The sequence below is a fragment of the Galeopterus variegatus genome, unplaced genomic scaffold (assembly GCF_000696425.1).
Source record: "Galeopterus variegatus unplaced genomic scaffold, G_variegatus-3.0.2 Scaffold8980, whole genome shotgun sequence".
Taxonomy (NCBI): Eukaryota; Metazoa; Chordata; class Mammalia; order Dermoptera; family Cynocephalidae; genus Galeopterus; species Galeopterus variegatus.
The window spans coordinates 60,316-73,005 of record NW_007735091.1 but is presented as its reverse complement, the minus strand read 5'-3'; the positions used below and the strand labels follow the sequence as shown (position 1 = coordinate 73,005).

General features: G+C 46.2%; 1 protein-coding gene across 1 annotated transcript; it reads right to left on the bottom strand.

Annotated features, from left to right (window-relative positions):
* Positions 1-3,309: 3,309 nt before the first annotated feature.
* KRT1 (keratin 1) lies at positions 3,310-8,251 on the bottom strand. Its single transcript, XM_008593307.1, has 9 exons — positions 7,667-8,251; positions 6,587-6,801; positions 6,217-6,277; positions 5,693-5,788; positions 5,359-5,523; positions 5,115-5,240; positions 4,324-4,544; positions 3,749-3,783; positions 3,310-3,656 (listed from the first exon to the last, which is right to left on the bottom strand). Exons 1-9 carry the CDS (start codon positions 8,249-8,251, stop codon positions 3,310-3,312), a joined length of 1,851 nt encoding a protein of 616 aa, XP_008591529.1.
* Between the last annotated feature and the right edge of the window lie 4,439 nt (positions 8,252-12,690).

The following is a 12,690-nucleotide window of genomic DNA, read 5'->3' as shown; positions in this document are numbered from 1 at the left end:
TACGAGTTTCTATCATTGCATGGGTCATGTGCCTTGCAATGACATGTTACATACTCCTACCACCCAAGTCTCTAAGCACTCTGAAGGCAAGAACCATGTCGCAATCATCATAGTATCACCAATGTTTGGCCCAGTCTCTGACACGTAGTATTCATTCAGGAAATGTTTTTTGAACAGAACTGAATCCGTATTTTTCCCTTGTTGTCTTTCTAATGTTGATGCACCTGATCTTACTCAATTTAGTTCTGCATTATGTATCTTACACAGGTTTTCATTTGATCCTTGTATCCTTACAAGCCTTGATAAGTTTCAGTGTAAGTTATATTGGTCTCTGGTTCATGTCTGACCTTACCAAGAAAAACCAAGTTCAAACAAGATAAACAGGAGTATCCCCAATACTAAAATGCAGCTAAAAAGTTGTAAGCCAAAAAAGAATCTAGAAAATATGAGCCAGAGTACAAAAATACATCACTGTTCATTCAACAGTGTCCTTGGGAGAGAGGTGCTGCATCCATTGGTCCCAGAGGTCAGCTCTTCTGTGGAAGAGGGTAATGGTAAATCATGTCCCTTAAGGCCACCTAATTTCCATTGTTCTAAATACACAAGTTCTAGGCCACCTTTTGGGAGTAATTTAGTGTCCCGGGCATCTTGATAACAAGATGGAGAGACTCTGGCATTTCAGTCACTGAAATATAGGTACTCCCAGAAGCTAATGTGTAGGCATTCTGGTTGACACATCCATCTCTTGTGTGTTTGATACACATAGATCAGTCCTCAGGAGCAGATTCAACTCTGGGTGCGTTAGAAAATTAATTTCGTGATGTCCCTATAGAGCTTTCACAAGGACACAGTGATGACCTCAAGGTACTTCCATCCTTGGTGGCCCAGAGTAACCAGACACCTTTTTTGTCGCTCCTTTTAATGACATTTAACTACTTCTGTATAACACATTCTCCGTTCACAAAGTATTTTCACACTGTATTTTTTATCCTCTTGATGTCTAGAGGCAAATATTCTAATCCCCATTTCACCTACAAGACAACTAAAGCTCAGGATGGCTGAGTGACTTGACCAAAGATCCACACATCCTGTAAGCTATGGATTATTTTTCTTTGCTTGCCCTTTAAATAGCACAGTGGAGTAAACCCAGGCTCTCTGCATCACATTTTCTTGTTCTTTCTACTCCATTATAATATTTTCCAAATTCTCACTTCAGTCCAGGTGGAAACAGATCTGGTGAAGGTGTTTTGTCTGGCTAAACCCACAGCTGGTGTCACCCCAAAAGTAGTGGCCAGGGAGTTTCCATGAGGGGAATGTCCCAAACTGTCCCAAGACAGGGCCAGTTGGGATTCCAAAGAAAGAAGCACTAAGCACCACAGTGATTGGTCCAAAGTATTTGTTAGGAGGACTTACATACAGAGTGGGCTGCAGAGTCCACACAGTGTACAGCAAAACAAGGAATGTTCGACTTAGGTATGTCAGCAATAAGAGGCTTGGGTTATGACGCTTATATGACGATTTAAGGAATTGAGAGTTCAGGGCAGAGACTAGTTTCTGTGTGTTTAGCAAAAGGGTTAATTCTCAGTGTTTTCAAGCAACAACCTAAACAGACTTGTCAGAACCTGGAAATGTTCAAGACTCCAGCTTGGGTTCAAGACTGCAGGGAAAACATATGGCTGGTTGGGTCACAGAGCAGTTAACACACTCAGTGTTTCTTAGTCAAGACCAAGGAAGAAAGTGGGAGGAACTGGGGGACCCCACAGAAGGAGTGACTGGAGAGGAAGGATACAGCTCACCTGGGTTGTGTTATGTGACACCCTTGTTGATTATAGCCTCCTCATTCCACTTAGCCCTGTCTGACACTGGAGCTAGGAAGATCTTTTCTAAGAGGAAACTAAGAAAATTGATTCTCAGAGAAGTTAACTGACTTTTTCATGGTCATAGAATCATTGTGAAGCTGATGTTCACTTGTTCTTTTGAACAAGTATCTACTGAGCTGTCTGGCATCCAACAAGCAATGTTACAATAGCCAGTCAGCACTACATGGTGATGCTCAGCCATGTTCATTCATCATCTTATTCAATCCTCACAATAATTCCCACAAGGAAGGCATTATTATCTCCATTTTAGAGATACTAAAACTGAGGTGTAGACAGGTCTTTAAGTTGTACATTATCATAGAACTAGTAAATGGTGGCCGTAAGATTCAAACCCAAGCTTATCTGAGTCCAAATAAATGTCTGTGCTTCTGACTCCTGTGCTAGCCCTTGTACTAATTCACAAGTACAGGCTATGTGTCAAACAGGGAGCCTCTTAGATTAAGCAGAGCTGTGGATGGTGGCCTGAAAGAGAGGGAAAATGGCACGTCCAACTCTCTCTTACCACTCTTGGTTCTTGAACTCCCCAAGACAATGTTTGTATTCTGGCTGCAGTAGCTGCTGACCCTACATTACCCCTGGCCCTCTCATCCCTGGCTATTCCACATAAACAATTACTTTTCCATCCAGTACTTTCCCGTCTTCTCAATGCCAAACCCCTCCTTCCCAATGTGCTTGCTCACTGCCTTTTTCAAGAAGCCTTTGCTGATAAATCAAACCTACCACCCCAGTGTCTGCATTTCTCCATGACATCCCCACCCTCTGGGGAAGAGCTTGCTTTCTGTGATTCCACTCTAGTTAAATGTTGCCTAATCAGCCTCCCCTTCTTTCTCATGTTCATTTTGTCCTGACTCCCCCATATGCCATGTGGCTCTAGTGTCTTCTTTCACTCCCATAAAACACCCATCCAGGATAGACAGTGCCATAAACAAAAGAGATTGAAATGCAGAGAGAATTTCAAATGCAGTTTATTGCAGCAAAACAAGGAAATGGGGAGTTTAAGACATCTCCACAAAAGACAAACAACTTGCTTACACCTTATGTACAAACCAAAGCTGCACAGAGATAGAATACTGAGGAGCTGTCCAGAGCATGTACTCTGATCCATCACAGCGAAGAAACCCTGGGTCTAACTGGCCTTTCTCTGGCTGGCTTAAGGAGGTGCTTTGAAACGTCATGTGTGCGGTGGTAACTACTGAACTGTTTCTCAGGCAAAGCACTAAGTAGGTCATAGCCAGGGTACTGAGATTGCCACTGATCTGAAAACTTCTTTGGGAAGCAGAGCAGAAAAGAAAGAGCTGGGGAAATAGGATGCACCAGCATAACTAACGTAGCTCTTTTCTCCAATAAGGCTGGTACAATTGACCTTGGTCTTGCCAAGTATATTTGGTAGTGATGGAGACGGAGAGCTCACGGGACAGAGAGCACCTCTCTATCTGCTTCCTCGGGGATAACTGGAGGAAACAAACTTCACGCTGGAACTGCCTCCAGAGATCTTGGCACCCCCAGAGCTGGATCCCCGGCCTCCTGAGGAGCCTCCAGAGCTCCCACCACCCCCTCCAGAACCACCTCTGTGGCCCCCAATGCTGCCTCCGGAACTGTAGCTGCCGCGGCCGCCACCGCCACCTCCGGAGCCATAGCTGCCACCGCCACCACCTCCAGAACCATAACTGCCACCTCCAGAGCCGTAGCTACCACTGCCACCGCCGCCGCCAGAGCCGAAACCTCCGCCTCCTCGGCCACCACCTCCACTGATGGTGGTGTGGCTGGTGCTCACAGCTGCAAGGGGAGACTCAGTTATCTTTAATCCTAACTCCCTCTCCAACCCAACAGAGCCTGCAGGTACCCCTGGGAAATCGGCTTATACTTACATACGCTCACGTTCGGAGCACACTCTCCAGACATCCTGTAGGAGAAAAACAGCAAATCTCTCATGACACTCCAGCTTTACAAACCCCTTCCCCATGCCATCTCAGCCATCTTGAGGACTCTCCCCATCTGGGGCTCCTCCAATCCATTTGATCTGAAACCTAATCCAGTTCCCTCTGGCCTCCCAAACCTCTGTCATTTTTCTCAGCATGACTACAAATTAGGGAGAAATCGCCTTATAAATTAGACAAGAGTCTTGCAACTCATGAGGGCCACCTCTAAAGTCACTGACTTGAGGCCAGATGACATCTGAGGCATCCCGGATGAAGAATGAATTACTGCATTTCAAAGTTCTTCATAGAGATGTTATAGACCTCAAAAAAAGAGAAAGAAAAAGCTTGGGACTCTGGCTCCCAAAGTGAAACCAAATTTTTCCTTTTGCCACCGGTACTCTTTATTTCCCCATTCCCAGGACAAGCTGCAGTCAGGTGGCTGCAACTTCAAGCACAATGAGCTTGCAAGGAAGAAAGCCCATAAGCAGTGGTCTTACCACTTCTTATGAGGGTCCCTTCCTCACCTGCTTTCTTCTCCTTCCAGGAGGGTTCTGTAGGTGGCGATCTCCATATCCAGGGCCAGCTTGGTGTTCATCAGCTCCTGGTAGTCACGTAGCAGGCGGGCCAGGTCCTCCTTGGACTGCTGCAGAGCCTCCTCTAGCTCATTCAGCTTGTTCTGAGCATCTTTGAGAGCATTCTCACCACGCTGCTCAGCATCGCTGATGGACTGCTGCAAGCTAGAGATCTGAGAAAGGAGAATCCAGCACATTACGCCTTTGCATATTACCTAATCCCAACTTGGCCTTCTCATCTCAGATTGAGCTCCTCACCCCAGTGAGGCCAATACATGAGTCCAATAGGACCACTGGACCTTCAGCCATCTCACACATTCACCTGCCTCTGGATAGCTCATCACCATGTTCCTTAAAAGACCTTGGACATCAGAACCTCTCTTAGCCCTGAGTCAAGACTCGCCCAACCCTTACAGACTTGGCATGCTTCTAAATGCTTACCCTAAAACCTCCTGGCTGCCATTCCTCTCACCCCCCAACTCTTAAGTCTCACTTTGGGTCATGGGCTAGGTCACTCATTCTGACCACTGCATCTTTCTCTACTAGGCCATTTTCGCAAGTTGCCCTAAAGAGAACTCAGCATGACCACTGAATTCTGGAAACCAGCATAGTCATCAAAGGAACTGGGGATAATAATGTAGCCTTAGTATAGATTGCAACATTCAAAACTAGGAAAGCACCCCCATTTCCTGAGGGCCACCCCCATTCCATGCAGCTGAGTGCTAGAAGAAGGAAGTATGTACCTGCTTCTTAACACTGTCGATTTCAGATCTAAGTCTCTGGATCATCCGATTCAGCTCAGAAATCTCCATCTTTGAATTTTTCACGCTGTCACCGTGTTTGCCAGCAGTAATCTGCAGCTCTTCATACTAAAAATCATGGATCACATCAGTTAGACGTGGGCATGACTCAGGCACACAAATAGGTAACACAGAATAGCAAGACAGGACATTTCAGAGAAACTGGCCATGCATTCAGGCCATTCACCTTGGTCTGGTACAAGGTCTCGGCCTCAGCCTTGCTCCTCTGGGTGATATCCTCATACTGGGCCTTGACCTCAGCAATGATGCTATCTAGGTCAAGGTTGCGGTTGTTGTCCATGGAGAGGATAACATTGGTTTCGCTGATTTGAGTCTGCATCTGAGACAACTCCTGCAAGGCATGATAGTGCAGTGAGTCTAATAATGCTAAAACAAAAAGCAACTTAGATAGAGGGAGGGAACAGGAGATGGAAGATACATCTCTATTCTTCTGTGTAGTGGTGGGTTCAGGCTTGAAGGCCCTCCATTTAGGTAAACTTGGTGGAAATTAGAAAACTCACCACTTGGAAGAGTGTTGAGAAGAAATCGATATCCTGCTGCAGGTTGTCAGCTCTGGCCTGAAGCTCCACCTTGTTCATATAAGCAGCATCCACATCCTAAAGGTACAAAGGACATCATGAAGCCATATTCTTTCTAAGGCAGGTCCCTTTCACTAGCTGTGAGTGGATTTTCCAAGTAGAAGAGGAGTTTGGGGTCTACTCCTCACCTTTTTACTCCACATAGATCATAATTCCTAGATTGCCTCACCCCTGGATATCACAGTCAAGGGAGCTGGCCTGCCTTTCTGAGAATTTGCCTCCCACTTACTATGTAAGGTGCTGGGAAATATTGAGAAGCTGAGTGCCTACATAAGTCCAGGTCCATGATAATGTTTAAAAAAAAAAAAAAAACAAAACTCTGTTCCAGATATTCATCAGGCCCACTACCTTGTTCTTCACATCATGGTTTCTTTCTGCTTACTAATTGGAGACCCTCTTCTATTATTTATTTCAGATGTGAGTTCTATCCTACAAAATTTGCTCACCTTCTTGATGGTCACAAATTCATTCTCTGCATTTGTTCGCTTGTTGATCTCATCCTCATACCTGCAAGAAAGCATAAATGATTAGGAGATGCAAAGGCAGTGAGGCCTGAAGTCCAGCATTCTAGACTAAAAGTGGCATTGCCTGTCATTATCTCTCTATTACATTATTAGGCTGGGACATCTCAGCCACCTCTTTCTTCTAGACAAGAAAATCACTAGACCATTTCCATCTTCTGAGAAGATGGAGGCTTCTGAAAATACCAAATTGATTTGCTTCTAACCTAAGAAAGGACATAGCTACATACTGCTTCATTATCTTAACTTATCGATTTCTGGAAATCTTTTAGAGCAAGATTCAGGACTTTCTTACTTGTTCCTGTAATCCTCCACCAGGTCTTGCATGTTCTTTAGTTCTGTGTCCATCCGAGATTGGTCACTCTTCAGTTGGTCCACTTTCCTTCTAAGATTGTTGATATGTGTCTCAAAGTAGGGGTCTAAATTGTGGGTTCTAGTGGTGGTGTCTATCTGCTGCAGCAGCTCCCATTTTGTTTGCAACACCTGGTTCTGCTGCTCCAGGAACCTCACCTAAGAACACAAGACCCCATTACTCCTGGTGCTGAAGTGAGGTCCCATGGCCACTGAGTGCCAAGTGCCAGCACAGAGCAAGGCCCATGCTTCACTTGGAAAAGAACTTTAGTTCCATCTTCATAATGAAACCCAACTCATTGTTAACTCAGAGCAGCTTTGGAAGGGAGTAGCTATACAAATACCAATAGCAAAGCACATACAAAATTATTGCAATTATGCTTGGAAATAGATACATGATATTTAAGAGATTTGCCTTCTAATTTTTTATAAAAATTGGTTTGCATTCCCTGGGCATATACACAGTTCAAAAGTATGTTGGAAAAATCCAAAATTGAATTTGAAATGTATTTGAATTTGAAATTACAGTACCAATGTAAAATTCTCAGAGGGTAGAGCTCACCTCTGACAGCAAAAGATGCTTGGCACTGATTTACTACATACTTTTTCTTATAATATCACAATGCTCTCTATTCATATTCAGCTCCCTTTTTATGGTTAGGAAAACCTGTCTAGGGTTCTCATTTGTACCCTAGAAAGTTCAGTTAGCCCCATTTCTATTATCTTCATTCAATAAATGTAAGTCCCAATACAGCTAAAAAGCTGAAGAAAAAACACTTAAAGGTAATGTCAGACTGACCCATGTTTATGTAGACCACAGACCCCTTTGTCCAAGAGAGAGTTCAGTCATTAGCACCATTCACAAGCACACTTTTAACATAACTCCCAGAAGACCACTCCATAAAATATCCTTTTAATCATCCAAACACAGAAACTCAAGGTTCAAATCCACACATGTCTTGGCTGTACCAATCTCAAATGGACCAGGAGCCACTCTCCCAGTGCACTGAGCAGATCAACTCACCTTGTCGATGAAGGAGGCAAATTGGTTGTTGAGTGACTTGATTTGCTCCCTTTCTCGAGACTTTATTTTTTGGATCTCAGGGTCGATCTCCACATTTAGGGGTTGCAGAAGGCTCTGGTTGATGCTGACTTCCTGTATGCCACCAGGGGGGCAGACAGGCCCAAAACCACCCCCATATCCACCACCCCCAAAACCACCTCCACCAAAACCACCTCCACTGCCAAAACCACCACCACTGCCAAAACCACCACCAAAGCCACCACCACCAAAGCCGCCGCCACCAAAGCTGCCACCACCAAAGCCACTACCACCATAACCACCACCAAAGCCACTACGTCCACCTCCTCTAGCCACACTTATGGAGATGCTTTTACTACCACCAAGGTTAACAAGACTCCGACTTCCAAAACCACCACCAGCACCTCCACCACCACAGAATCCACCTGAAAATCTCCCACCACTTCCTCCACTGCGGCGTGTGGAGCTGCCAGTGGTCCTGCGCTGGAAGCTGACTACCCCAGCAGAGCCAGAGCTGAAGCCCCCTCCGCTCCGGTACCCAGACCTTGAACTAAACTGTCGACTCATGTTGACTCAGAGAAAGGTAGCAGCAAAGTAGAAAGAAGAAAGGAGCTAAACACTCCTCTACCCCAAGCACAGATACTTCCCCTTATATACAGGGAGGAAATTTGGGCTTGGTCCTCTGGAGTCAGCGGAGATGCAGTGCCTTTTAAGGGTTTGGCTTGCCTGCAGCCATACAAGATTTTTACGAGCCTCAACAATACGATAAACACTACACACCTAGCTCCCAGGATGGGCTCTCAAAATTGCTGCGCATGCAAGATTGGCTAGTGTGGTAATCATTTTATCAGACAAGATCTCTCTTTAAGTGTTCATGAGTTTGTGAAAATAAGACCCCACATCTGCTACCTGGTGTTCAGTGGCAGGATTTCATGACCCCCATCACAAAGGTATGTAAGTTTCCATTCTTGCCTTGCCCTTCTAATCAACTAAGCATATATACTCTCTCCCTATGCACAGCAGGTGCAATGCCCCATGCTTGGATTTCAGGAGCTGTCTTGCCCATTTCTGAGATTTGCCCTACAAAACCCAGGGCTCACCAAGTTATATCTCCTGACATAGAGTAAGGTCTTTAATAACTAAAACATTTAAAGCTTTTTTGCTGCATTGACTAGTTAAAGGAAGAGATGCTGTCATCAAACAGGATGGATGGGTAGGTGCTCTAGAGAGATAAGGAGGGAAAATCATGTTATTTTCTAGGTTTCCCAGTTGTTCCTTTTCTTCAAAGATAGACAAGGGCAGGAGACAGACACCAGAGGCACGACAGAGACACCAGCAACAGAAAACAGGTGCCAATGGACAGCATGCAAATGCCTGGTGAAAAAGCATGTGGAGCAGTGAGATGAGTAAATAGAAGCCATTTAGGACATTTTGTAAATCAAAGGAGTGGAGGTGAGGCTTGACAGTGGGTTCAAGCTGTGCACTGGACTTAAAAAGAGATGAATGTGGATTTGGAAGGGAGGACAATGACGGCAGTCTGGAAAGCCTGATCTGAGACATTTAAATTGTTTCTGTAGGCAATGATAATTATAATAGCTAACATGTATCAAACACTGACCATGTACCAGGCACTGTTCTGCATATTTTATATGTATTTAACTCAATTTTCACAATTTTGAGATAGATGTTATTATTCTACCCATTTCAAAACTGAAGAAACTGAGGCACAGGGGTTGAATAACCTGCCCAGGTCCACTGGTAAGTGGCATAGCTGGGGTTTGAACTGAGAATACCTAGCTACAGTGTGCAAGATCCTAACCCACGTATGACAGCACAGCAACTGAATTTGTTACCCTGCCTGCTGTCCCACTGCAGAGAACTCCAAGGGCAGGAAGCCTAGTTCAGGCCTTTGAATCCTTGGCTCCTGGCACATGCAAGTACTTAAATATTTCTTCAGTTCACTCTGAGGAGGGAGATTGGAAGCACAGAGTTCGGTGAGGAGATTTTGCTTCTGTCCAGGTGCAGGAGGAACCAGAATGCCTTGTGATGGGCCACAAAACCCCAGGGGCCTTCCCGGGGAGCAGCACTTGATCAGTATCAATGGGTAGTGGTGGTATTGACATCTGGAAAGACCAGAACCCACAAAGACTCTCATTCAGAGACTTCTTAGAAGCCTGGCACTCTCCCCACACTTGCATGTAAATATAGAGTTGAAGAGTTAGGGGGTGAAGCCAGCTCTAATTTTAGCTGACTCCAAGCAGCTCTGTGAGTGGTAAATCACAAAGATGCATGGGAAGTCTCCACAATGGAATGTAAGATCAGCAGGAGAAAAGAAGTCTGTGAAGCCCATCAGTCCATTGCCCTGTGGCTCTGAACCAGGACACTGTGTCCATCCTCTTCACCCCACTCCCCACCATTGAGCTGTGTCCCTCTTCTTCTCCCATGGTTTTTGCCCTACACCTTCCTCCAATAAGTGCCCCTCACTCTCCACCATCTCCTCTCTTTGCCCCCCATCTCCACGGCACTGTTGTCTGGGACTCTGTCTTAGCACTGACATCCTTAGGCTGCTAACCCAATATCTCTTTAGGGAATAAGTAATCCAGGTCTTGTTTAAAACAATGGGGCCTGGGATGGCCTTGGCATGGTAATGACTGTTGCCTAATCATTTTCTGACAGGCAATCAAAATTTTTTAGTTCAGCATACTCCCTCATGAGACATATCGTTCTGCACAATCGATTCTTCTAGCATTTTGGAAGGGTGTGCATATGTGTAGCATGCATGTCTGTATGCATGTGTGTGCCAGCCAAACACAGATCTTTGTAGTGATTGGTGTTTCTGTCCACAAACTAAGAAACTGACATAGAGAAAAATCAAAGAGATGGATGGCCAGGCAATCAGTAGACAATTTACAGAGCCGTAAAACTTACTCTAGGTGCTACTGTGAAAGGGGAGAAACGCAGGAACTAGAAAGAACAAGGAGGCATAAAAGTCACCATCAGCTTACATTTGCGTAGCTCACTGCACCAAACACACGCACAAACACTGTCCCCATGAGCCCTGAGAACAAGACAGCCAAGCTCCTTTCAACCCATTTTATGAAACAGAAAGTTGAGGCTCAGAGAGATTAAGTGGCTTGCTCTAGACACTCCAGCTAGGAAAAGACACATCTGGAACTAGAACTTGGGTTTTCCGGTTTCAATTCAGTGGTCTTCCTTTTGAACTGGAGAAGAGGCTCCAAGACAGGCAAGTGGAAGTGGTTCCTGTAAACGAGTGCACAGAGGATCACAGAATATTCCTGCCCACAGGGACTCAAGGGCCACACCATCTACCCTGCCTAGCAGAGAAGTGAGAACGCAGGTCCAAAGAAGTAAAAAAAATTGTCCAATCATACAATCAACTCCTGGGAATCCTCCGATCTCTGAATCAAACTCCTATCCTCTTCACACTGCTCACTTGTGAGGCAACGCACTGGGCTGGAAGTGCAGCGCAGCCGCTGACCCAGTGTTCTGCTTCCCATGGTGTCCCCCAGATTGTGGTGGGTGTGTGAAGATATTAAAAAACAAACGTGGGACAAAGGTGTGAACACACACCCTCATTCCAGGCTCATTTGTGTACTCTGAATTTATAACATAAAGACAAAATGAGAGGGGCACTACCATCTACAGGGACCCACTACATGTCAGGAGCTACGTCTCATTCACACAAGCACAGGAAGTCCATGTGGTTGTAGTCAGTAGCCCCACTTTAAAGAAAAGACGACTTGGGTTTGTAGAGGTTAAACTACAGCCTGAGGTTACCCAGCTGGCAACTGACCCGCCATGCTGCCCAGTTCCAGCGTGCCCACCTGCTTCACCCACAGCCTCCTCCTGTGCCTGGCCTAACTTCATCTCCTGCTCACCCTCTCACCCAGACTCATGCCTCAACCCTTCCTCCCCCATGCCGTGCCCAGATCTTCATCACTCTTGCCCCTTTTCCTCTCCATTCCTATGCATCTTCCAAGCCACCTGCTTCACCCACAGCCTCCTCCTGTGCCTGGCCTAACTTCATCTCCTGCTCACCCTCTCGCCCAGACTCATGCCTCAACCCTTCCTCCCCGATGCCGTGCCCAGATCTTCATCACTCTTGCCCCTTTTCCTCTCCATTCCTATGCATCTTCCAAGCACACTTTTATTCTTCTACTCTCTGGAAGGCCTTCCAGATGCTTCAGTAACTCACTTCACACCCCTGGGGCACCAAAGACCTCAATGCCCACACATGTGGCCCTGAACCTATTCCGGTGCATCAGGCCTTCAGAACAAAAGTCTTCATCTCCCCTGCCCCATCGGGCAGTGGACGGGTCCAGATTTCACCTCTTCCAGGGAGTTTTCCTTGATTAACACCAGGCAGCTGCTCTGCTGGTTTCTTTTCCTGAGCTCACTTGCTACCAAATTCAAGTGCATGTTGGTGTGTTGGTTGACTCATTCTTATGTGTGTGTGTGTTTGACTGTGTGTTTGCTGGCCCCTCAATTGTGCTGAGACTTTTGCAAGCAAGACTAAGTCCCCGGTGTCTTTGGGTGCCCCCCCATCCTCCCACACAGGCTCCTACACGTGAGGGGGACCCCCAGCAGTGCTGGGTGACAGAGTGCCAGAATGCCTCCAACCCGGGGACTCACACACACACACCCCAGAATGATGGCTGCAATGAGGCTGCCATGGGCTGGCTGCGGGGCATGGCGGGGGCAGGTGTGGTGATGTGTTGAGAGCTTTTTGAGGGATGGGACTGAGAAAAGAGTTGAAAAGAGACATGCAGTGACAAGTCACCCAGCCCTGCGGGACTCCACCAGGGACGTGGGAGAAGGAAATCTCAGAGGAGTGGGGAAAGCCAAAGCTGGGAGGAGTAAAGGAGAATCACAGACAATTGGGAGGTGGGGTGAGATGTTGAAAGCCAACAGCCAGCAGAGGAGGGGCCGAGGCTTCTTATGCGGGAGGGAGAGACACAGACCGAGGGGCAGCCCTGTTTAGGACA

Bases quoted from the DNA above. Each gene is read 5' to 3' on its own strand.
- KRT1 (XM_008593307.1), bottom strand. From the start codon at position 8,251: ATGAGTCGACAGTTTAGTTCAAGGTCTGGGTACCGGAGCGGAGGGGGC. The intron at 5,524-5,692 runs GTGAGTTTTCTA...CATGCCTTGCAG, and splicing joins TCTCAACACTCTTCCAAGTG to GAGTTGTCTCAGATGCAGAC. The intron at 4,545-5,114 runs GTACATACTTCC...CTCCTTTCTCAG, and splicing joins TCGACAGTGTTAAGAAGCAG to ATCTCTAGCTTGCAGCAGTC.